At 49.8% G+C, this 25,236-nt stretch overlaps 1 protein-coding gene across 1 annotated transcript in view; it reads left to right on the top strand.

Annotated features, from left to right (window-relative positions):
- Window positions 1–25,236, top strand: part of LOC100076614 (c-Maf inducing protein) — a 235,603-nt gene that overhangs the window by 118,415 nt on the left and 91,952 nt on the right. Inside the window, 1 exon segment of the mRNA XM_029074875.1 lies at window positions 20,955–21,080. Coding sequence (XP_028930708.1) covers window positions 20,955–21,080 — 126 coding nt within the window.

Here is a 25,236-nt window from a genome sequence, read left to right as displayed (position 1 = left end):
GTGCTCAGTAAATGACACTGAGTGATTGACTGAAAAGTAGAGACCAGTTCACACCTATGAAACGTTGGGGGAATGTTCAAGTTGCAAGGCTTGGTTATTCCAAGCGCTTAGTACAGTGCTCAACACACAGTAAGTGCTCATTAAATACGATTGAATGGGTGAATTCCACCTCACTGACCTGTCTGTGGGTAGAGAGAGGAAAGGAGATTGGTTTTCCTAAGAAGCATTCTCTGCATATGAATACATCCTCCTGACTGTAGCATTGTTGTGGGCAGGGAATTTTTTTACGAACTCTGTTGTACTGTACTCTCCCAAGTGCTTAGTACAGTGCTCTGCACTACATACAGTAAGCACTCAATAAATATGGTTGGTTGATTGGCACGTTTTCCCAAACGTGCAAAGAAGAATGGATAAAGTCACACGGTGGAAGCATGGGACTTTTCAAGAGGAGGCATTAGTGAGGCTTTTAAAGCTGTATGTGTAGTTTCTGTTCCTCCTATGGAAGGAAACAAATGACGAGCACTCCCTCTGTGAAAATTCTTTCGGGAATTAATTTCACTTGGGAAGATGTGATTGGAAGAGTTATCGCTTGCATGGCGGCAGCCAACTTTCCTGCACGTTCCGCACGACTGCTGGGAGATAAGCTAGAATTTTGTCAACAATAACCGCGCCGAAGATCCTTTAAATTTGTAGCGATAACTGGCCGAGGTAATTGGGTCAGGTCAATCCTGACCCAATTTTCAACAAATCCATACCTAAAAATACACTGTGGCCTCATTAATTTGGGTATTTCGGGCTACAGTCGGAAAAGAAACTGTCACGGTATTTGTGCATCCCTCTTGTCTGAATGAAAGACTCATTGACAAGGTCAATTTTAGGAGGATGGGCCAGGTCTTCCCTAGAGGGGCAGGGAGGGGGACTTCCTGTGTGAAGGCGGCTGCTTTGATGGAGGTTTCTCAGGTTGGGCAATAGATGTAGAACTGAGCCTCTCTCTCTACAAGGTAGGAGTTTCCAGCCATGATGTCGGTCCCAGACTGACTCTCTCTCGTAAGGTGTTAGGGCAAGGCGGAGCATTGGTTTGGAACCAAATGGAGTTGGGCAGAAGGGATGGTGCAGTGGTTTGCTTTTTTTTTTTTTTTTGAGGGGGGAGGAGGTATTTATTAAGTGTTTACTATGTGCTGTGTACTTAATATATACTCTAAACTGGTAATCTCATCCCTCTAGACTGTAAACTCATTATGGGCAGGGAACGTCCTTGCTAATTCTATTATATTGTACTCTCCCACCTGCTCAGTACAGTCCTCTGCACGTAGTAAGCAGTCAAACATGATTGATTGATGTTCCAGGCACTGTATTAAGTGCTGGAGCCTCGTCTTGTCTTGTGCCGTCGAGTCGTTTCCGACCCATAGCGACACCACGGACACATCTCTCCCAGAACGCCCCGCTCTCCATCTGCAGTCGTTCTGGTAGTGGATCCGTAGAGTCGAGTGCTGGGGTAGATACAAGATAATTGGGTTGAACACAGTATATAGATTTCTAGTATATGTTATAGTCTTAACCCCCATTTTACAGATGAGATAACTGAGGCACCGAGAAGTTAAGTGACTCACCCAAGGTCATACAGCAGACAAGTGGCAGGGCTGGCGTTAGAACCCAGGTCATCTGGCTCCCAGGTCTGTGCTGTTTCCACCAGGCCATGCTGCTTCCTGCATCTCCGTGGCTCTTTCCTTCCTCCCCTACAGGTTGCGACTCTCCCTGATCGAAAAGATCGAGATTCTTCCAGTGGGAAAGTTGAAGGCCCAGATAGTAATAATAATGTTGGTCTTTGTTAAGCGCTTACTATGTGCAGAGCACTGTTCTAAGCGCTGGGTTAGTTACAGGGTAATCAGGTTGTCCCGCGTGAGGCTCACAGTCTTCATCCCCATTTTACAGATGAGGTAACTGAGGCCCAGAGAAGTGAAGTGACTTGCCCACAGTCACACAGCTGACAAGGGGCAGAGCTGGGATTTGGGTTTTGACTGAAGCTTCCCCTTTCCCAGACTGAGCTTCCCCTTTTCCCTCTGCTCCCGCTGCTCCCTCTCTGCTCCCCCTTCACCTCCCCTCAGCTAAGCCCCCCCTCCCCCCTTTCCCTCTGCTCCTCCCCCTTTCCCTCCCCTCATTATCTGTGCTCATTTGGATATATTTTTATTACCCTATTTATTCTGTTAATGAGGTGTCCATCCCCTTGATTCTATTTATCGTGATTAAGTTGTCTTGTTTTTGTCCGTCCGTCACCCCCGATTAGACTGTAAGCCCGCCAGTCGGCAGGGATTGTCTCTATCTGTTGCCGAACTGAACATTCCAAGCGCTTAGTGCAGTGCTCTGCACTTAGTAAGCGCTCAATAAATACTATTGAACGAATGAATAAAGCCTATAAAACCACGAAGGGGATAGATAGGGAGAATATGGAATTATTGTTCACAAATTTCCACAGCCCCAAGGGGAAGGAACCCCTACTGAAGCTCAAAGCCGGTAACATAGAGGCGGACATACGGGTCTGCCTGAACTGACGTGGGAGAACACGGAGTCTGAACGGGCCCTACCTCTTGAGACTTTAAGGACCACCTCTTCCGGCCCATATGATAAATCCCGGAATCGCCATTTTCAAACTCTATGGCCCAGTCAAAGCAGACTCCACCTCACTCCATCTTGCGTATGTTATACTCCCCCTACCAAATATCCTAGGTTCCTTATGACCTCGGGGTTGTATCTCAGGCAAGCCAAAGGCTGTAAAATCATTAATCGTTCCTGGATAGTTCCTTCAAAGTCTTCACCACGCCTAAGCTTTCTGACAATATCTGGCTCAGGCAGCCGTCTCTATTTCAATTACTATTTTCTCAAACCGACGCATTTACAAGCGGTCGGTGTTAGGAAATCCCGAGTCCTGTTTATGTTTGAGTTTCCACCTCGGGGGATCGCTACAACGCAAGATCCAGTTCCAAACTCCCGGCATCTCCAGGGCCTCGGGCCTCGGGGATTCTGTGACCATGAAAACCAGCAGACCCTGGCCCAGGATCCATTGTTGTGGTTGAATATTTCTGAAGGTTTCACAGTGGGCTGAGGTCCCAGTTCCCCTTCTGGCACAACCCCTGAAGTTGTCCAGAACCAGGTGTCTCTTCCAGTAACACGGCGGTTGGGATCCCGATGTGCCCTGCTCGGAGGAAACCTCGGCTTCCGGGCCTTAGCCTTTGACGGGCACCTTCCCCTTTCTCCGGACGTTGTGTCGCGTCCTTCTCCGGGTAGCCACGCTCCGGTGAAACAACACTCCCTGTCCCCAGCGGTGTTCTCTCCAGAACCCTTAATGAAAACGTGGGGGGGGGGGGGGGTCATAACTGTAGTCATAGTATTTATGAAGCACTTACTGTGTGCAGAGTTGGGATGGAAATCAGATGAGAATTAGATACGGTCGCTGGCCGGATTACCGGCGAGTTGACTGTACTTACCGTGAGAATTAGAAAGTGGTTAAAGTGGGCTTGCCACAGTAGGACGATGAGTCAAACTGGTCATTACCATGATTTCTGGACGTTCACTGGGCCATCTCACTCCCGTCTTTTGTTCTTTTGTGCCAAGGAGGATGCTAACAACACACTTTCTGGGAGCAGAGGGAGATGAATAGTTACCAAGTTGCTTAGTGGGAAGAGCAGGCACTGAGAGCCAGAGAACCTGGACTGGTCCAGGACTGGTCTCCCTCTAGGTTTCAAGGCTGTCCATCACCTCGCCCCCTCCTACCTCTCCTCCCTTCTCTCTTTCTACCGCCCACCCGCACGCTCCGCTCCTCTGCCGCCCACCTCCTCACCGTCCCCCGTTCTCGCCTATCCCCCCGTCGACCCCCGGGCCACGTCCTCCCGCGGTCCCGGAATGCCCTCCCTCCTCACCTCCGCCAAACTGATTCTCTTCCCCTCTTCAAAACTCTACTTAAAGCTCACCTCCTCCAAGAGGCCTTCCCAGACTGAGCTCCCCTTTTTCCTCTGCTCCCTCTATGCCCCCTTTCACCTCTCCACAGCTAAACCCTCTTCTCCCCCCTTTCCCTCTGCTCCTCCCCCTTTCCCGTCCCATCCCCTCCGCACTGTACTCGTCCGCTCAACTGTATATATCTTCATTACCCTATTTATTTTGTTAATGAGGTGTACATCACCCCGATTCTATTTATCTGCTATTGTTTAAGTGAGATGCTCTTCCCCTCGATTCTATTTATTGCCATTGTTCTTGTCTGTCCGTCTCCCCCGATTAGACCGTGAGCCCGTCAAAGGGCAGGGACCGTCTCTATCTGTTACCGATCTGTCCATTCCAAGCGCTTAGTACAGTGCTCTGCACATAGTAGGCGCTCAATAAATACTATTGAATGAATGAATGAACTTTAATCCGGGCCCTGCCCCTTGCCTTCTGTGTGACCTTGAGCAAGTCATTTCACATCCTCTTTGCCTCAGTTTTCTCATCTTTAAAATGAGGATTCACTACCTGTTGTCTCTCCTGCTTAGACTATGAACCTTGTGTGGGAGAGGGACTGTCCCCAACTTGATTATCTTGTATCTACTCCAGTACTTAGACCAGTGCTTGCCACATAGTGAGCGCTTAACAGATGCTATAATCATCACCTCCACTCTATGGAGGTATTCTCTCTTCCAACCAGGGATAATAGTCATAGTAATATCGTGCTTGTTAAGTGCTTACTATGTGCAAAACCCAGTATTAAGGGCTGGGATAGATACAGGAAAATCAGATTGGACGAGATCCCCGTCCCACAGGGGACTCACAGTCTAAGTAGGAGGGAGAACAGAAGCTAAAGCACAGAGAAGTTAAATGACTTGTCCAAGGTCACACAGAAGGCAACTGCTGATTACCAGACCATGCTCTTTCTACTAAGCCACGCTGCTTCTCGAGCAGGTAATTCACGAAATGATCTCAGAAGATTGGAAGAGTTTAAACAGTTCATCCCTGGAAGTAATTAACTACTGAAGGGTAGGGGTCCAGTAGTTATCTCTGGTGGTTATTCTCAAATATCTTCATCCCATGCTGCTCCGAGTCTAAACCTGTTGTGGGCAGGGATTGTCTCTATTTTTGAATTATACTTTCCAAGCGCTTAGGATGGTGCTCTGCACATAGTAAGCGCTCAGTAAATATGATCGAATGAATGAATGAGGGAGTGGAATCCCTGTTTTTCAGATGAGGAAACCGAGGCACAGAGAAATGAAGCCACTTCTCCAGTGTCACACAGAAAGCAAGTGGTAGAGGCAGGATTAGAACCCAGGTCCTCTAACTCCCAGGCCTGTGCTCTTTCCACTAGGCCACCCCCCTCCTTCCCACACGCGCCCACGCCGGCCCCTCCTTCCTCTCCCCTCTGGCTTCTCCTCCCTGGATGAGGATCTGTGGGCGGGGGACGGAGGGGCACCTCACACAGAGGGGTGGGGATGCCAATTCTCTCTCCTCTTCGGAAAAGCCCCCAAGGAAGCCACGGGCCCCCTGAGGTGTGGCCTGAACCCCCATGGTAGGGTGAGGCGTCTCAATCCAGGACCCAAGTCGAGCTCTCTTGGTGTGTAGTAAATTCCCTTTTGTAAATCACAGCCTCTCAAGGCTGCATTCGTTTTTGCAGTTCAGCAGCCTGGCACCCCGAGAAAGAGCATAGAATCTGGTGCCTCGGGAAGCGGCGTAGATTGAAAACATCAATAGATTCAAGGAGGGTCATGGACGTTGAGTCCGGCAGGGTTATAAGAGGGGAAGGTTTGGGATGTTTGGAAGCACTACCAGGATCTTTGGGGCCTCTGTTCTCGATCTAACACTGGACTGGCTGTTCCGTTGGTTTGACCCACTTTGGCATTCTTTGTGTTTTGAATGCTATGTAGCGATTCTCTTGTAGAAGGTTTTCATCGCTGTTTTTCTCTCTCCTCATTCGTTCATCCATTCATTCAGTAGTATTTATCGAGCACTTACTAAGTGCAGGGCACTGTACTAAGTGCTTGGAATGGACAATTCGGCCACAGATAGAGACCGTCCCTGCCCAATAACGGGCTCACAGTCTAAACGGGGGAGACAGCAAGGCAAAACAGAACAAAACAAAACATCATCATCAAGATAAATAGAATCATAGAGGTACACACATCATTAATAAAATAGATAGGGTAATAAATAATACATACAAATATGCACAGTGCTGAGGGGAGGGGAAGGGGGAAGAGCAAAAGGCGCGAGAGGGGTGAATGGGGAGGGGAGGAGGAGCAGAGGGAAAGGGGGGCTCAGTCTGGGACGCCTCCTGGAGGAGGTGAGCTCACAGTAGGGCTTTGAAGAGGGGAAGAGAGTGAGTTTGGCGGAGGTGAGGAGGGAGGGCGTTCCGGGACAGCGGGAGGACGTGGCGCAGGGGTCGATGGCGGGACGGGCGAGAAGGGAAGACCGTGAGGCGGTGAGCGGCAGAGGAGCGGAGGATACGGGGTGGGCAGTAGAAAGAGAGAAGGGAGGTGAGGTAGGAGGGGACAAGGGGATGGAGAGCTTTGAAGCCAACAGTGAGGAGTTTTTGTTTCGTGCGAAGGTTGATAGGCAACCTCTGGAGGTTTTTGAGGAGGGGAGTGACATGCACAGCCCGTTTCTGTAGAAAGATGATCTGGGCAGCAGAATGAAGAATAGACTGGAGTGGGGAGAGACAGGAGGAAGGGAGATCCGAGAGGACACGATAATCCAGTCGGGATATTACGAGAGCTTGTACCAGCACGGTAGCAGTTTGGATGGAGAGGAAAAGGCAGATCTTGGTGATATTGTGAAGGTGAGACCGGCAGGTGTTGGAGACGGGTTGGATGTGTGGGGTGAACGAGAGAGCCGAGTCAAGGACGACGCCAAGGTTGCGGGCCCGTGAGCCGGAAAGGATGGTCGTGCCGTCCGCAGCGACAGGGAAGTCAGGGAGAGGACAGAGTTTGGGAGAGAAGATGAGGGGCTCTCTCCCGAAAGGTTCAACTGTCCTGACCAGGGCTCCGGGAGGGTAGCCTAACCCTGGTGTCCGTACCAGCAAGACAGATGCAGACTTTTGGGGTCCCCGGTCTGGAGCAAGAAGATCAAAGAAAATCTCACAAATACATTCTCGGAACTTGGAAAATGCTTTTTTGGGCCAGTGATCGGAAACGCTTACTGTGTGCAAAGCACTGTAACTAAGTGCTTGGGACAGTATAACGAAACAATAAACAGACACATTGCCTGCCCACATCGAACTTGCAGCTCGGAGAAGGAGCTCAGCGCGTTGGTGCCGGTCCGTCGTACGCGAGGCTTCACTGACTTGAGTGGATGGTGTGTGTCAGGTGGATTTGGGTGTCCGTTTCTCCCCCAAATTGGGGACGTGGGTGGATTCGTGCTGTGATATTGTGTTGACGTGGGGTTTGATGGGAATTTAATTGAGACTTTCTAAACCGCCCCGTTAAATCCCCCTTTTAAAGGTCTTCAAATCCTTGGTGCCGTTATCAGGGAGATATTTCCCGTTTGGCCAGACCAATTTTCACCAGACAGGAAAGGAATTAGATGGAGGTGAATCCCATGGTCTCCTAGGTTAAACTTCTTCTCGGTTTATTCTGCCCTGTTTAGTTGTCAACAGAATTTGCTCCAACTTCCTCTGGAGAAAGAGTACCGACTTCCCAGATGCGGCCAACCGGCTAGGGAGAGTTTGCTTGGAAGGGGGAATTTCCTTGTACTCTCCCAAGTGCTTCTGTACTTCCTTAAGGCCTCAGTACCGTGCTCTGCCCACAATAAACCCTTACTACCGTAGATGGATCGACTGATTGAAGGGGAAAAAAAGCGAAAGAGGCCCAGAAAGAGAAATAACTTGGGAACTGCGCTGCGTTATTTCCAACTTTGATACCCATCCCCGGTGCCATTAATCGCACTCCATTTTAAAGGCCTACGCCTGTGCAGATGGAATTTGTTTTGATTTTTGGGAAAATTGCCACTTGTGCCCACTTCTCAGGGAACCGAAAAGTGTTTGGAGTTCTTGGCAGCCCATTATTGTTGATTTGAGAGAAGAGTGTTTTCAAGTTTTCAAATCCTAACCGATTATTGGTCTCTTATCTGACAGGTGTGAGGTGGGAATGGGAGGGGGGAGGGGAAGAGCGGTGGATTTGCTGGGGAAAACGGAACAAATTGATGAGGAGGGTGAGGAAGGGGAAAAAGGGACGGAACGGCAACCGCAGTCATCCCCATCCACCCCTTCGGGAAATGCTGGTAGACACCTGGGCTGCAGGGGAGAAGGATTGGATTCTAAAGCCAGCCACCAGGGCCCGTTTCCCTCAAGCCTGGCACGAGGGGATCGCTCCAGTCTGGCCCCCCCGGTAGTCCTCCCTGGAGAGACCATGTGCACTGATTGGAAGCAGCATGGTGCAGTGGCTAGAGCCTGGACCTGGGAATCAGAAGGTCATGGGTTCTAATCCTGGCTCTGCTTCTTGTCTGCTGTGTGACCTTGGGCAAGTCACTTGGCTTCCCTGGGCCTCAGTTACCTCATCTGTAAAATGGGGGTGAAGACCGGGAGCCCCACGTGGGAAAGGGAGTGGGTCCAAACTGATGTGCTTGCGTCCACCGCAGGGCTTAGTAAGATGCCTGGCACATAGTAAGCGCTTAACAGATACCGAAATTATCATTATTGTTATTATTACTATGTCTCTGGTTACTACTGTAGGGTCGCTACGGCTAGCATCTCTACCAACAATGTGAATTAGAGATTTTAGGTAATTATTCATATGTTTCAGGCCCGAATATATGCCATCGAGGAGAAAAAGCTTGGGTTGTTCAGATTGGCTGAGTACATTGGCTAATCGTTCAGCTTCCCATGCTACTTTGAGTGGGTAGGCTAAGTGTTTTGATTATGAGCCCAGCCTAAGCTTATGCTCCAAAACACTAATGTCTTCTATCAAGCTTCAACCTACTCTTAAAGCACTTTGTATCATAAGAGCTATATTGGGAGGGTCACGCTGCAATTTGCCTTCTCCGTGCTTTCTCAGCTGAAACTGCCTTTGTATGCAGCCCACACCTTGCATTTATCAACGGACTTTAAAAATCAGCAGAAAAAATACAGTATTTCCAATTCAGTTCAGTTCAGTCATAACTGTTGAGCTCTTACCGTGTGCAGAGCACTGTACCGAGTGCTTGAATAACGTCGGTATTTGGTAAGTGCTTATAGTGTGCCAAGCACTGTTCTAAGCACTGGGGTAGATACAAGGTAATCGGGTTGTCCCACATAGGGCTCGCAGTCTTAATCTCCACTTTACAGATTAGGTAGTTGAGGCACAGAGAAGTGAAGTGACTTGCCCAAAGTCACACAGCTGACAGGTGGCGGAGCCGGGATTAGAACCTATGACCTCCGACTCCCAAGCCCGTGCTCTTTCAACTGAGCCACGCTGCTTCTCGGTCAAGCAACGTCTGCGACCCTCGTAGAAGAAAAAGGATGAGATTCAGGTAGTGGGTTATAGGAGAGCAAGTTATTTCAGAGATTTGACTCTGTCCAAGGTCAGTTGGAGAGAAATAGGACGAAACAGTGCCGGGCGCTTGATAAAACCAAAATGGCGGAAGTGAAGGAGACTTTTTGGAATCCCATTCAGCTAGCCGAGCCTCGCGGTGACCGGACCGTAGGTCTCGAGGAACGTGCTGGCTGGCTTCCGTGAGGAAGCGGCCGTGGTCAGAAGTCGCGGGAATCCTGCCGACCTCGAGGGGTTGAGAGGGCGGTGTCCGGAACTGATTATCGGACTGGTCAGTGGCATCGATTCCTGTGTCCTTTTACAGATTTGGGAGCGTGTTAGCGCCAGCCAGTAGTTGTTAAATGCTTGTCCCCTTGCCCCAGTGAATATCAGCGGCTTCAGCTCACTCCACAGTTCTAGAAGCGGGATTTGGGAAATGTTGGGTCATTGGAATAGGAGGGTATCTCTATGGCCCCGGTGATTGAATGGGGTTAGAAATTCCTCTTTATTTTGATAGGGAAACTCAAAACTTGTCCTCTGTGTCCTTGAGAGCGAAGACATAATAAAAATGAAATGCGTTCATCTCTCTGAGTAGTGAAGATTTCAGAGTAGTTGGTTCATCGGTGCGTTATTCTTTAAATAGAATCGCACGCTAATTAACGACATGAACAAAACCTGAGACATGAGGCTTGTTAGGGTAGGTGACCTTGGAGGTCCAGGATTGATATATTTTACTTTCATTCATTCATTCAGCAGTGCTTACTATGTGCAGAGCACTGTACTAAGTGCTTGGAATGTGCAATCAATCAGTGGTATTTATTGAGCACTTACTATGTGCAGAGCACTGTAGTAAGCATTTGGGAGAGTACCATTCAACATTACTGGGAGACGTGTTCCCTGCCCACAAGGAGTTTACAGTCTAGAACGTGGATTAACAAAAACTTCTCACTCTGGGCTTCGCGGCTCTCCATCCCCTTGCCCCCTCCTACCTCTCCTCCCTTCTCTCTTTCTACCGCCCAACCGGCACGCTCCGCCCCTCCGCCGCCCTCCTCCTCACCGTCCCCCGTTCTCGCCTATCCCGCCGTCGACCCCTGGCCCACGTCCTCCCGCCGTCCTGGAATGCCCTCCCTCCTCACCTCCCTCCTCCCCTCCCCGAAGCCCTACCGAGAGCTCACCTCCTCCAAGAAGCCTTCCCAGACTGAGCTCCCCCCTTTTCCCTCTGCTGCCTCTCTGCCCCCTCTTCACCTTCCCTCTGCTAAGCCCCCTTTCCCCCCTTTCCCTCTGCTCCTTCCCCTCCCTTCAGCACTGTGCTCATTTCCTCGTTTCTATATATCTTTATTACCCTATTTATTTTGTTAATGAGGTGTACATCCCCTTGCTTCTATTTATTGCTGTTGTTTTTGTCTGCCTGTCTCCCCTGTCTAGACTGTAAGCCTGTCAGTGGGCAGGGATTGTCTCTATCTGTTGCCGAATTGTCCATTCCAAGCGCTTAGTACAGTGCTCTGCACATAGTAAGCGCTCAGTAAATACTATTGAAAGAATGAATGAATGAACTTGCATCGGATAAGGGAACTGCAGTCCATTTTCTGAACTCCACTCCTGCTCAAACCAGAGTGGCTTCGTAGAGAAAGTCCCAGACTTCGGAAGGAAGTGGCTTGTGCACCTTTTAAATTAGGGCCTCTAGTTCAGGAGCTCGTTGTGGGCAGGGAATGTGTCTGTTCACTGTTACGTTGTACTCTCCCAAGTGCTTAGTACAGTGCTCTGCACACAGTAAGCGCTCACTAAATACGGTTGAATGAGTGAATATGTCCTTTCTCCCAAGTGCTTAGTATAGTGATCTGCCACAGTAAGTGCTCTATAAATAATAATAATAATAATGTTGGTATTTGTTAAGTGCTTACTATGTACAGAGCACTGTTCTAAGCGCTGGGGTAGATACAGGGTAATCAGGTTGTCCCACTTTGGGCTCACAGTCTTCATCCCCATTTTGCAGATGAGGTAACTGAGGCACAGCGAAGTTAAGTGACTTGCCCACAGTCACAAGCTGACAAGCGGCGGAGCCGGGATTCGAACCATGACCTCTGACTCCCGAGCCCCTGCTCTTTCCACTGAGCCACGCTGCTTCTCTGTAAATAAATATGATTGACTGAGAAGCAGCACGGCCTAGTGGAAAGAGCCCCGTATGGGACACGGACTCTGTCCAACCTGATTACCTCGTATCTACCCCAGTGCTTGGAATAATGCCCGGCGCATAGTAAATGCTTAATAAATGCCATACACACACACACACACACACAAAAGATTAACTGATAACTTTTCCGGAAAAAAGCTGTGGCAGGATCCCTTCCCTAGCTTTCTATCAGCCCATTCTTCCTTTTAAAGGGGAGACGGCCAACCTGCTCGAGATGGCTCCCTCGCTGTGTCTGCCAGAGTGATACCTCTATCCGTATTGCTTAGGAAATGTTTCCGACCTTTCCGTTCCTTTCGCTTGAAAACCTAAAGGAAATGGCATCGAAGAGGTGAGTGTTTCAGTGAGCCGACCGGGGTTCCTTGTCCCAAACCATGGAACTCTCTGATGGCAATGTGGAGTTTGCGGGCCAGGCACCGAGGGGAAGAACATGAACGAAATTGGCATTTTTCCCCATTCTGCAAAAGGAATTGAGATGTTCCAGGATTTCAGGCAGAAGAACACCCAGTTCTCTTGTCAAGCACGATTTCGTCACGTGTTTGGGATGGAGCGCCGTTGGGAATTAGGGAACATTCTTCTGACAACGTGCTTCTGTAAGGATAGAACACGGTGTGATGTTGGAAGAGACGGTTGCGCCCCCGTGCCGGAGTGCAGGTTTTTCCTCTGTGTGGGGATCGCCGAGAACGTCACTCCACAATATAGGAGAACTGAGCGGATGGCTACTTTACAGAACCGAGTGTACGGTTCTTGCCTCGTCCCCACGTGAATGACCTTATAGACAGCAGGGAGTTTCACCTTTTCATCTGTGTTCCGCTGGAGTTTTCTAGAAGGAATTTTCTAGAAGTCGAGTCTGTTGGTTTGTCACCGCGCGGCACGTTTCCAGACAGCGTTGGAACGTTGTTAGGGCTGTGGTTATCCACGTATTTAACAGTGTCACAGATAAGGTATCTGGAAATGCAGATGAGTGGCATATGAGATTCTCATTCCTTCCTTTAGAAAGCTGCTTCTCTTGAGTCGCAGTGCTTCTTTTTGATTCCTGAGCCTTTGGAAAAGATCGTGTAATGTCAGAGCCCAGATGAACTTTCCCTGCCCCTCGTGAGTACGTAGAAGTTTGTTTAACGAAGCCCGCGGCGAACTGTCGGGCATCTGATCTTGCCGGGCTCAAAACAGGGAGAGTTCATACTGTGCTGGCAAAGTTTCATCACGCAAAACCATCGGTTGGCCCAGACCCAACGGCTTGGTCTACGCTGGGCGGTGATGTCTGATCCCCGGATTCTTCTGGTTGCAAAAATCTAAAAAGTTAAATAGACCCCCACTTTATGGCTGCAGGATCAAGATGCGGCTTTGTAGAGGACACCTGGTGTCCCCTACATTCCCAGCTAGATTATTTCCCTGTCAAAGGGGGCAGACACCATGGAGGCTCAGAAAACTCAAAATAAGCACTGCACCCTTGTCCCCCTCCCCGCTAGCAAAGGGGAGAACCAGAAAGAGCTCTAGAATTATTGTTATTATTATTACTACGAATAATAATTGTATTTGAGCACTTATTGTGTGCAAAGCGGTATATTGAACGCTCGATCTTTCCACAAGAAGTACAATAATAATAATAATAGTAATAATAATGTCAACGATAATGTGTTTATTAAATGTTTCCTATGTGCCAAAGCACTGGGCTAAGCACTAGGGTAGATGCAAGATAATCAAATGAGAAGCAGCGTGGCTCAGTGGAAAGAGCCCGGGCTTCGGAGTCAGAGGTCACGGGTTCGACTCCCGGCTCTGCCACTTGTCAGCTGTGTGACTGTGGGCAAGTCACTTCACTTCTCTGCGCCTCAGTTACCTCGTCTGTAAAATGGGGATTAACTGTGAGCCTCACGTGGGACAACCTGATTACCCTGTATCTCCCCCAGCGCTTAAGAACAGTGCTCTGCACGTAGTAAGCGCTTAACAAATACCAACATTATTATTATTCTTCTTATTGTATTGGACATGGTCCCTGTCCCACAGCGGGGCTCACAATCAGTGAAGCAAGCAGAGCAGATGGTTGTTTTACAGATGAGGAAACTGAAGCCCGGAGAGGTTAAGTGACTTGCCAAGGGTCACACGGCAGGCCAGTTGTAGAGCCGGAACTTGAACCCAGGTCTCCTGACTCCCAGACACATGTTCTTTCCACCAGGCCACACTCCCTCGTCCGTTTGTTCACGCCAGAAGTCGGGACAACCCAGGCACCGGCCGTCTCCCTTTCTCAAGGTCAGGCATCGGATGTTAAAGAGGAGGTTTTAGAAGTTGTCATCACTTCGCGGTAGAAGCTCCCAGGGGAGCTGCAGGCTGGCACACGTCACCGTTCTAGGAAAACCGTTGACCTGCCTGCTGGCCCAAGCGCCCGCTTACGCAGCTGCTGGGTGTCTCACTCCCAATCTGTCCCTTCCTGGGCTAGATAGCGCAGCCGGTCTTCCTCCGGCCTTAGAGAGGCTCTCTGTTAGGTGAAGAACGGTCTATCGGCGCCTCCTCAGCCCCTCTGCACTCTGTCCTTCTACTTACCCCGGGTAGGTGCCCTTGGCATTTTTCTTGGCGTTCTCTCCTCTGCCCAGCACAGTCTGCGATGTTGCTGGGCGTCCCTCTCCATGGAGGGTTGCTTCAGTCGGTTCTGCGACCTCTTCAGGACCAGGAAGTAGGAAGTAGGAGGGAGACGTACGCCGACGGCTGAGTCGGAGACTGGGGCATCCGTGGACGAGCTGTGAGAAGCCACAGGGCAGCTTGGAAGAGCATCCAGGTAGTCGGGAGAGTTGGAAGGGGCAGAGAGGAAAAAGGGGAACGATCAATCAGTGGTATTTATTGAGCATTTAATGTGTGCAGAACTCTGTTCTTAGCATTTGGGAAAGTACAATAGAGTTGGTAGACGTGATCTCCGCCCCCAGGGAGCTTCCAATCAGTCGGTGGTATTTATTGAACACTTTCGCTGTACTTAACGCTTGGGAGAGTACGATATAACGGAGGTGGCAGAAACATCCCCTGCCAGTAAGGCGTTTACGGTTCAGAAGCTTACAGGCTACAGCGGGAGGCAGACGTCGAAACAAATTACAGATATGGGAAATGGTAGAGGATAAAAGAATGTGAATTAGTGCTGTGGGGCTGGGGTGAGTATCAGAGTGCTCTATTCGGGGGATCGTCCACAGGCAACTCGTACCGGGTCTTGAGGTGTCTCCCGTACTTCGTCCGTGTCTTAGCCCCAGTATTTCTGGTGCTCAAAATCGTGCAAGAATCCAGTGACCCAAGCGTCCGGTAACCCAAGGGACCCCTCGATATAATATGTGGCCTAGAGAGAGAACTCCTTTGTAACAAGAAGAAATTATTTTCTTATTTTCATCTGTGGCTTTGGGTTTATCCTGGAGTGTAAGGAGCTCTTGGCTTCTCGAAACACCTGAAGGAACTGGATAAACTCTCCTAATGAGAATGAGGTTATTTGTCCCAGTCCACAGGGAGTGATTCAGTAGTTTAGGAGGTTCAGTGTGCGGATTAAACTTGGTCTGCCTTTTGTAATTCTAGGCACCATAGAAATAACTGAATGCTTCCTCTCCTCCTTCCCTGCCTGCCAGGTTCTGTTTCTATTTCATCCGCTGGTGTTGCTTCTTGAGTCTGAGGTAAACTGGCTAATGTTCCTGGCAGCTTGAACTGAGGGGTTCCTTAGGCCTGAAGGATCTCTGGACCCTCCCTTCTAAATTTGATGTCCTGATGGAATTTGGAAGAGGAGGTTGGAAAGTGGGATTTGGGGGGGTGGGGAACTGGGGGTAAAGACACCAGCCTTGGTTGCGACCCTGCTGGAATTGGAAACTCACCTGTGCCCCTTGTAATTTAATTCAGTGAGTTAGATTGTAAGCTCCCTGAGGACGGGGATCGCCTCGGTTACCTCATCTGTAAAATGGGGATTAACTGTGAGCCTCACGTGGGACAACCTGATTACCCTGTATCTACCCCAGCGCTTAGAACAGTGCTCCGCACATAGTAAGCACTTAAATTCCAGCACTGTTATTATTATTAACTGTTGTATTCTTCCAAGTGCATAGTATGGGGCCTGCAATAAATACTATCAATTGATTGATTAGTTGATTAAACAGCCTCAGCAAGTAGAGGAGGGCATACCTCCCTGAAACCTCGGCTTGGGTCACAGACAAATTTTTTCAAAATGGGGGACGGGACGGCCGATCCCCTGATTTGGGGATGTCTGTTGGGGTGGACCAGGTTTTGGTTGGCTAGGGCCTGGGACTTTAAAATCTGGCTCAATCTGGAGCTCCAAGGAATAGCGCTAAAGTCAGTTACCAAGACAACCAGCTGATTCTCCCCCTTCACCTTGAACGGAGACAATCTTCTCCCTTCCTGTCCAGGAAACCAGTTTTCTGGTTCCAGTGGAATGACTGGGTGATGATTTCAGTCCTTTGCAAATACAGCTTCAACTTAAACCTTGTCTGGTTACTGACTTCAGACTAGACATTAGTAAATATAAGCAATTCGTATGCCGATAACCCGTGGCTGTGCTCACCGTTTCCTCGACCTGGGCTTCATCTTGCTGGAGAGGCAGCGTAGCTCAGTGGGAAAAGCCCGGGCTTGGGAGTCAGAGGTCATGGGTTCGAATCCCGGCTCTGCCACTTGTCAGTTGTGTGACCGTGGGCAGGTCCCTTCACTTCTCTGTGCCGCAGTTACCTCATCTGTCAAATGGGGATGAAGACTGTGAGCCTCACGTGGGGCAACCTGATTACCCTGGATCTACCCCAGCGCATAGAACAGTGCTCTGCACATAGTAAGCGCTTAACAATTACCAAGATTATTATTATCATTATTATCCTTAGGATTTTTCTCAAGAGAAAATCAGTGACTTCAATTTGGGATAGAGGCATTATGATGCAGGAAATTTCCAGACTCCAAAACCAGATACCTCTATAATCTGTATCACTGTGGTAACTCAGGCCTGATTTCTGGAGGTCAGGGGGCCTCAAGGGTCTCCATTCCCACCCTCCCCCGCCAAAAATTTGAAATCTACTTTGGTGCAATCTCCTTACTCAGTGGTGGCTCTCAAATATCTGTGACTTTTTGCTCTACTTTCCAACCCCTTCCCATTCCCAGGGTGCTCTTTGCCTCCTCCTGACACTTGGAGTTGACTCCTGTAGCTCTAAGAAATAGTTTAACATGCTACTTAAGAGTGACATAGAGCCTCCATGAAAGGTTTTTTTCCACATGTGACTGTAAGGAAGGGTGAGCAAGAGAACGAACCACATTTATATGGCTAGATTTAACGTGAATTAGTTTCAGTAGGAGGACTCCACCTTCCTCTTTCATCTGGAAATGCTCAGAGGTTAGTAGTTTGAGCAAGGTTTTGCTAAAATACTTTCAATGGTTTCCTTGTAACGCAGGCAGAATAAAATTTCCCAGTTTCTCTGTTCTTCAGTCAGCTCAGTTTTGACGCTCTTTAAGGAAGAAAAACTTCTTTTTCATTCAACCTAAGTACAAGGCAGTTTCCAAATCAATTTCGAAGCTAGGCAGAGATTGTTCTAAGTACTGTTCTAAAAGCCTGCAGCCTTTTAACCAGAGCTTCAGCAGAAACTACACCAAATGTTTTTCAGTTCTGGCTTGTCAACACGAAACTGACCATCTTCCTGTCATGCGTCATTCTCTTGACGACCTCGTCATCTTTCCGAGGAGATTGTTTCAATCTGTCCCATTTCTGAGCACTATCTCTCAGCTCGCCTGGGAGAGCCTGGATTTCCACATTGGTTCCCACCAAATCTCATTTGTTTTCACGGTCGCCAGGGGTGCTTGGAGCTAAATTAGGATTGCCGGAGCTTATGGGACCGCAGATGCATTTTGTATCGATCCTTGTGTTGCTGGGTAGCCATGTCCAGTAAACGCAGTGGATAATCTGAATGCTTCATCCAGCATCACAGGCCGGTCCCGTATTTTCTCCATACGTTTTCCCAAGGTAGGAACTTCCTGCAGGAAGGAAATGTCCAGTCAAGCATCAACGACTTTGGCGTGTGCCCGTGAAACAGACACTCCTGCTCCCCCAAGAATTTTTTACAAAAGATTTTTTATATCTTGCAGAACACTTTCATTGCTTTTAAAACACTCCACTTGTGCTCATAATATATTAATCGGTCAATGCTAATAATAATAATGATGATGAAGGTATCTGTTAAGTGCTTAGTATGTGCCAGGCACTGTCCTAAGCATTGGGGTAGATACAAGATAGGTTGGACACAGTCCCACGTGGGGCTCCCAGTCCAATCAATCGATCGATCGTATTTATTGAGCACCTACTGTGTGCAGAGCACTGTATTAAGCACTTGGAAGAGTACACTATAACATGGTTGGTAGACTCATTCCTCACTCTCGACAAGCTAATGGACTAGAGGAAGGCTTTTGAGTGCGAAAGTCTAAGGGGGAGAAGGAAAGGGGATTTGATTCCCATTTTACAGTTGAAGAAACAGAGGCACAGAGCAGTTAAGTGACTTGTCTGAGGTCATCCAGCAGGCAAGTGGTGGCGCCAGGAATAGCCCCCAGGTCTCCCGCGGGCTATCGAAACCAAATGCGAGATTCATTCAAGGTTCAGCCGCTGTGCAGGACTGAGACCTTTCTGACTGTTCAGCTGAAAATTTCTAGATCAAGTGCTGTCCTTGCAAAGCATCAACAGCAGGACACCGACTCTATCCTACCGTACTCTCCCAGGGCCTGGGTCAGATCGGATTATCTAATGTACTGTTTAGCACAGTGCTAGGCACCTAGTGAAAGGTTTACAAGGATCAGAATTAAGCCCAAATCCTCAGAGTGGGAATGTTTCCAGTTCCTTTCTCCCCTTCACGCCGGGGTACACAGAGAGAACCTTCCTTCATCCCCCTGCCAAAGGGGAGAGGGGCTGTCATTTGCCACCCCATTAAAGGGGCCCAAGGAGGGCATCACTGGGCATGTGGCTACTGTCCCCAGCCCTAGCACCCCCACTTGCTTCCCTTTCAATGGCTCTGTGCGTTCAAGCTCTGGTCTGTGCTTGAACCCCAAGACCAGCTTAGTCCACCACCTTCCTGTCCACGGTGCGGGAGGAGGCGAGACCCTCTGAGCCTTTCTGAAAATGCCCCAGAGCGTTCAAGGATTCTTTCTTCAGCGGGCTCTTCAGAGTAGGCTCTTCGACTCTCTTCACTGATGACTACTTACACCAGATTCAAAGCCCGGGAGTAAGACTCTGTGAAAGAGAGAATCACACCCAATCAGTCAATCCATCAGTGGTATTTATTGAGCACTGTACTTACAAAGCACTTGGGGAAGAACAATATAATAGAGTTGGTAGACACAGTCTCCGTCCACGGGGCGATTATAGTCTGCCAGTGGAGCACTTCGTCTCCTTGTTGGGCGTTGTGATCCCTATTGAGGATTTTAGGTACGAAGCAGCGTGGTCTAGTAGAAAGATCACGGTCCCGGGAGTCAGAGGACTTGGGTTCTAATCCCGGCTCCGCCACTCATCTGCCGGGCGACCTTCTCTTCTCTGTGCCTCAGTTACCCCATCTGTAAAATGAGGATTGAGCCTGAGAGCCCCATGTGGGACATGGACTGCGTCCAACCTGATTAGTTTATCTTCCCGGGTGCTCCGTACGGTGCCTGGCACAAAGTAAGCACTTGACAAGTACCATGAAGAACAGAAAGAGGAAGACCCTGGGTAAGAGCGATTACACCTTCAAGCTTCGGTGTAGGGTGCTTTTGGCCGGAACGAGGTGGGAGAGTGTGGGGACTCTGCCCAGAAGCAGAGTTCTACCCCCTGGGCAGCGACCCCCTTGGTCAGCAGAGGGCAAATGTCAAAATGCCAGCCCGACATGTTCCGGCCCACTTCTGTAAGAATAGCGGTTCTTCCAGCAAACCCCGATGGTTTTAGGAGAAAGAATCAATCAGTCAGTCAGTCGTATCTGTTGAACGCCTACTGTGAAGCAGCGTGGCTCAGTGGAAAGAGCGCGGGCTTGGGAGTCAGAGGTCACGGATTCTGATCCCGGCTCTGCTGCTAGTCAGCTGTATGACCTTGGGCAAGTCACTTGTTCCCTCATTTGTCAAATGGAAATTGAAAAACTGTGTGCCCCACGTGGGACAACCTGATCACCTTGTATCCCCCAGCACTTAGAACAGTGCTTTGCACACGTAAGTGCTTAACGAATACCACCATTTGAGAAGCAGTGGGGCTCAGTGGAAAGAGCCCGGGCTTGGGAGTCAGCGGTCATGGGTTCGAATCTCGGCTCTGCCACTTGTCAGCTGTGTGACTGTGGGCAAGTCACTTCACCTCTCTGTGCCTCAGTGACCTCATCTGTAAAAGGGGGATTATGTGGGACAACCCGATCACCCTGTATCTCTCCCAGTGTTTAGAACGGTGCTCTGCACATAGTAAGCGCTTAACAAATGCCAACATTATTATTATTATTATTGTTACTGTGTTCCGAGCACTAAGCATTAATCCCCTCTCTCATCTCGGGATTCCTTGCTGATTTCCCCCTGAGAAATCAGAGTTGAATTCTCAGATTTTGGTATAAAATTGTATCTCTCCCATTCTTTGGCTTCGACTTGGTTAACTGGAAAACAACTCCAGATTTCGGGGTAACGCGCGGATCGTGCCAGCACGGGGAATGGTTGAAAGGCTTGGAGAGTTGTCCGTGGGGAGCACTGCTCGCTGAGACCCCGACGGCTTTGACTGTTAGATAAATAGTACCCCGCAGCTCCAGAGCCATGACCATGAGGATAAATGGTGAAGGATTACGTGGCATTCCTCCTCAACAGAACCCGAGAGGCTCAGCGTTCGGCCCGTGACTAAGGGTCCACGGCTCTCCTCTCCGGGAACTCTTCAGGTGAATTTCCACCCCCAGTTCTGCTCACTTCCCCCGCGGTGACCTGGCTAGCGGGACGGTATCGTCCTGCTCCTGTTTCCGGTCAGTCGATCGATCAGTCGGTGGTGTTTATTGAAAATTTACTGTGTGAGGGACGCTAAACTAAGCAGTTGGGAGAGTACAGTACAACAGAGTTGGTAGACACGGTCCCTATTTCCATTCAGTGCCTGGCACATAGGAAACTCTTAAATAGCCTTGAAAAAGAGGAACACCTTGGGTAAGGGTGTTTACCCCTTCAGGTTTCAGTTTCAAATATTCCAGCATTTGACTCCACCCTATCTAGCAGGGCCCCCCCCCAACTTTCATCGGTGTCCGTGGCTTAACGAATGCATCATTTAGAAATCTAGTTAGACCCGTCTTACTTCAGTTCTCTAAACCAACGAATGCTTCTTTTTTCTTGTTCTCTTGCAGCCAACCGGGTACATGGAAAACTCTGTTTCCTACAGTGCTATTGAAGACGTTCAGCTGCTGTCCTGGGAGAACGCTCCTAAGTACTGTTTACAGCTTACAATTCCCGGGGGGACCGTTTTACTTCAGGTACAGTCGATAAACACGAGCAAGCAATCTATCTCACTCTCCACTCTCTTTCACCTTCAGTCCTTCCTCGTGTCTTCCCTTCCTCCACTCCTCCTTTCTACTTTCTTTTCTCATGCTTCTCTGTGCTTTCCCTCTCACTTTCCCACTCTCCTCGCCTCTTTTCTGCCCCCATTCCCTCCCTCCTTCTATGGCTTCTTTTCCTTCTCCTATCCTGGATCCCTTTCTGCCTGTCAAATCAATCAATCAACTGATCATCAATGATACTTATTGAGTGCTTACTGTGTGCAGGGTACTTTAGTAAAAGCTTGGGAGGGTACAGTACAACAGATTTGGTAGACACGTTCCCTGCCCACAGTGAGCCAACCTACTGACTCTACGTCGGTCTTGTCTATCTCGCCGCTGACCGCTCGCCCACTTCCTCCCTCTGACCTGGAACTCCTTCCCCTTAGTCAGATGTGTGGCCAAGCCTAGAGACGATTGATCATCTCGAGAGGCCCCTCCATGGCCTAGTTGGCTGGTACCGCCCACATGGTGAAAGGACCGGACACGTTCATGAGGAGGAGACTTGCCCTTTCCTCCTTCCCCTGAACCCACCTGCTAGGTATGAAAACGGAATGACTGGTTTACCTTCCTGGAGCCGGCCCCCGCTCTTCAAGACCCAAACTAACCTTGTCGGAGAAGATCCGGAGAGCTTGTTAGCCCAGCCGGCCCCTTCTCCCGGGCCCGAGGGCCTGTTGTGGGGGCACAAAGACAACCCCACCACAAGGATGCCCTCTGAGGGCGCTGAGAGATACCGCAGGCCCCTGTGCTGATCCAGAAGGAAAAGATGTGTGTTACTTGGGTCGTGCGATGTAATTTAACGACATCGTACGGAACCTCTTGTAGAAATTTTCAACCTGTCCCTGGGTGACCTCTGACCCCCCCCCCCCGCTTCGGAGTTGACGGGTTCATTCCCCTCGCCGGTCCCTGGGAACGCCAGTGCCGTTTCTGAACCGCGGGTCTTGCCGGGAGGAGCCGAGGTGGAGGGTGGCCAGATGCTGAAGGTTAAAATGTAGGGCAGGAAAGAGTTTCATTCCAGGCCAGTTCTGTACAGTGGACAGACCGGCCGAAAACTGGTGTGAAACTGGACATGTGGCCATCCTAACCCGTTACTAGCCTGCCCTGGGTGGCTGAGAGTGGAGCATTAGGGGGCACCTGGCAACTTTTGCCAACTTCCTCCAGTGTAAAGGGGAGGAGTTGGGTGGCCAAGCCCAGCCTTTCCCCGGCTGAAAAACGAGGGGGGCTTCATAGACTCCCAGCGGCCTGGGTAAGGCCCCAGCTGCCCACAGGACTGAGTCACTGAGTGTCGCCGGGCCCGTCTTCCAAGCGTGTTGGGTGGGCGTGGGAGAAACCTATCCCCCAAAGCTGCTTTTCCCTTGACTGAAAGGGGCCTTCACAGTTCTGGAAAGAAAGGGGATCCGTGTCAGAGGAAGGGTTCTCTGATGCAGCCTCGTTCCCAAGAGAGCACGGCATCGCACCTTTAATTCCACTGTTCTTTCTGGCTCTGGCAAATAGCTCAGGCCGGCGAGCGAGTCCTGGCGCCTCAGGGCTCCCCCCACCCCCGGCCGGTTCGGGCCGAGCGACCCCGGGGTCTGGAGGTCCCGGGCAGTGTTCCCAACCTGTTGCTGGTTTTCCCCGGGACCCCTCAGAGCCCCCGGTGGCGCAGACTCTGCAAGGCCTCAGTCACTAGCACGGTCAGGACCCCCATTCCTAGGGCAGGACACCTTGGCTGAGAATGCTCCTCGGCGGAGCGGGGTCAGACCTCAAAGTGTGATCAGACTCGGGACGGGCCAGAGTGCCCAGCGGGCCACTGCTGCCCTTGGCTTTGGCCAGGATGGGGCTCCAGTTGGCAATGTTGGGAAGGTAGTACGTTTGGTGGGGTCGGGGCCGGGGGGCCGGGGACCACGGGTGGTGTGACCTTCCGGACACCCGAGCCTCTCTGGGGGAGAGGTCTAAGGCAGTCTGTGGCTTGCACAACTGGTTTCCTTTGGGCAGTGACTTACGAGTGAACGGGATTTCACATTGCGAAGGCCCCAGGCCCTCAGGGGCCCAGAGTAGAGGACTGGGGTCGGGGAGGAGAGGAGGGCAGAGGCCTCGAGAATGAAAGAGAAAACATCAGTTGATCAGTGAATCAGTGGTATTTATTGAGTGCTTACTATGCACAGAGCACTCTTACTAAGCACTTGGGAGACAACTATACTCCAGAGTCAGCAGCACGTTCTCTGCCCATCAAGAGCTAACAATCTAGAGGGGAAGACAGGCATTAATATGAATAATTTAAAATATATAATTTAAAGATAGGTACCTAAGTGCTGTGGGGTTGAGGATGGAGCACTTATCAAATAATAATAATAATGATGGTATTTGTTAAGCATTTACTATGTTCCAAGCGCTGTTCTAAGGGCTGGGGCAGATAAAAGGTCATCAGGTTGTCCCACGCGGGGATCCCAGTTTTCATCCCCATTTTACAGATGAGGTAGCTGAGGCACAGAGAAGTTAAGTGACTTGCCCGGAGTCACACAGCTGACAAGTGGCAGAGGCGGGATTAGAACCCATGACCTCTGACTTTGAAGCCCGTGCCCTTCCCCCTAGGCCACGCTGCTTCTCCGAATGCCCAGAGGTCACAGATCCAAGTGCATAGATGACACGGAAGGGAGAGGGAGCTGAGGAAAAGAGGCTTAATCGGGGAAGACCTCTTGGAGAGACCAAAGAAGGTGTGATGGAGAAAGAATGACCAGGACAGAAAAGAATAAAGCAGAACATAGAGCGGGGAAAAGGAGAGTCAAGAAGGGAGGAAAAACAAAAATGGAAGGAAGGACACAAAACACCGAAGAGGAGCCCACAAGCAGGACACTGGGGCAAGACCAAACAAGGGACAGGAAAACTGACACAATCAATTAATCTACGTTTTTATTGAACACTTATTGCATGCAGAGCAATTGGGAGAGAACCAATAGGTAGAAGTCACGATTCCTGCCCTCAGGGGGCTTGCTTGCAGTCTAACAGGGAGACTGATACAAAATCATTTACAGATAGAAGAAAAAAAGGTAAAATGGATGTGTGGATGAGGAAAGACTTAAATAGTGGGGTGTATAAATTGATATGTACAGGAGTTCTACTCAGGAAGAAAGTTCCCAAGTGAAAAACCAAAGAAAGAAAGGATGAGGAGCTGGGAGGCAGAGGAGAAGGAAGGGGGCTGGCCCTCGCAGACTGCTTAGCGGAAACAACTGGCGGCTTGGAGCAGTCAGTCAGTTGTATTTACTGAGCGCTTACTGTGTGCAGAGCACTGTACTAAGTAATAATGATAATGATGATGCTATTTGTTAAGCGCTTTTTATGTTCCCAGCACTGTTCTAAGCTCTGGGGTAGATACAAGGTAATCAGGCTGTCCCATGTGGGGCTCACAGCCCTAATCCCCATTTTACAGGTGAGGTAACTGAGGCACAGAGAAGTTAAGTGACTTGCCCAGGGTCACACCGCGGACAAGTGGCGGGCCCGGGATTAGAATCCATGTCCTCTGACTCCCAAGCCCGGGCTCTTTCCACTAAGCCATGCTGCTTCTCAAGTGCTTGGGAGAGTACAGTATAATAGTGTGACAGATGCATTCCCTGCCCACAGTCTCAAGGGGGAGATAGGTATTAATATACATAAATAAAATTGCAGGTATGTACATAAGTGCTGTGGGGCTGGGAGGGGAGATGAATATAGGGAGCAAGTCAAGGCGGTGCGGAAGGGAAAGGAGGGCTTAGCCAGGGAAGGCCTCTCGGAGGAGATGTGCCTTCGGTAAGATTTCGAGGCGCGGAGAGTAATTGTCTGTCGGATATGAAGAGGGAGGGCATTCCGGGCCAGAGGCAGGACGTGGACGAGAGATTGGCAGAGAGATAGACGAGATGAAGGTACAGTGAGAAGGTTAGCAATGGAAGAGCAAAGTGTGCGGGCTGGGTTGCAGTAGGAGACTAGTGAGATGAGTTAGAAGGGGGCGAAGTTATGCATGGTAAGGAGTTTTTGTTCGATGCGGAGATGGGTGGGCAATCACTGGAGGTCCTTAAGGAGTGGGGAGACGTGGCCTGAATGATTTTGTAGAAAAATAATCTGGGCAGCGGAGTGAAGTATGGAC

The sequence above is a fragment of the Ornithorhynchus anatinus genome, chromosome 11 (assembly GCF_004115215.2).
Source record: "Ornithorhynchus anatinus isolate Pmale09 chromosome 11, mOrnAna1.pri.v4, whole genome shotgun sequence".
NCBI classification, from domain to species: domain Eukaryota; kingdom Metazoa; phylum Chordata; class Mammalia; order Monotremata; family Ornithorhynchidae; genus Ornithorhynchus; species Ornithorhynchus anatinus.
Note: the sequence above shows the minus strand (reverse complement) of the source record. Positions and strands in the feature narration are given on the sequence as shown.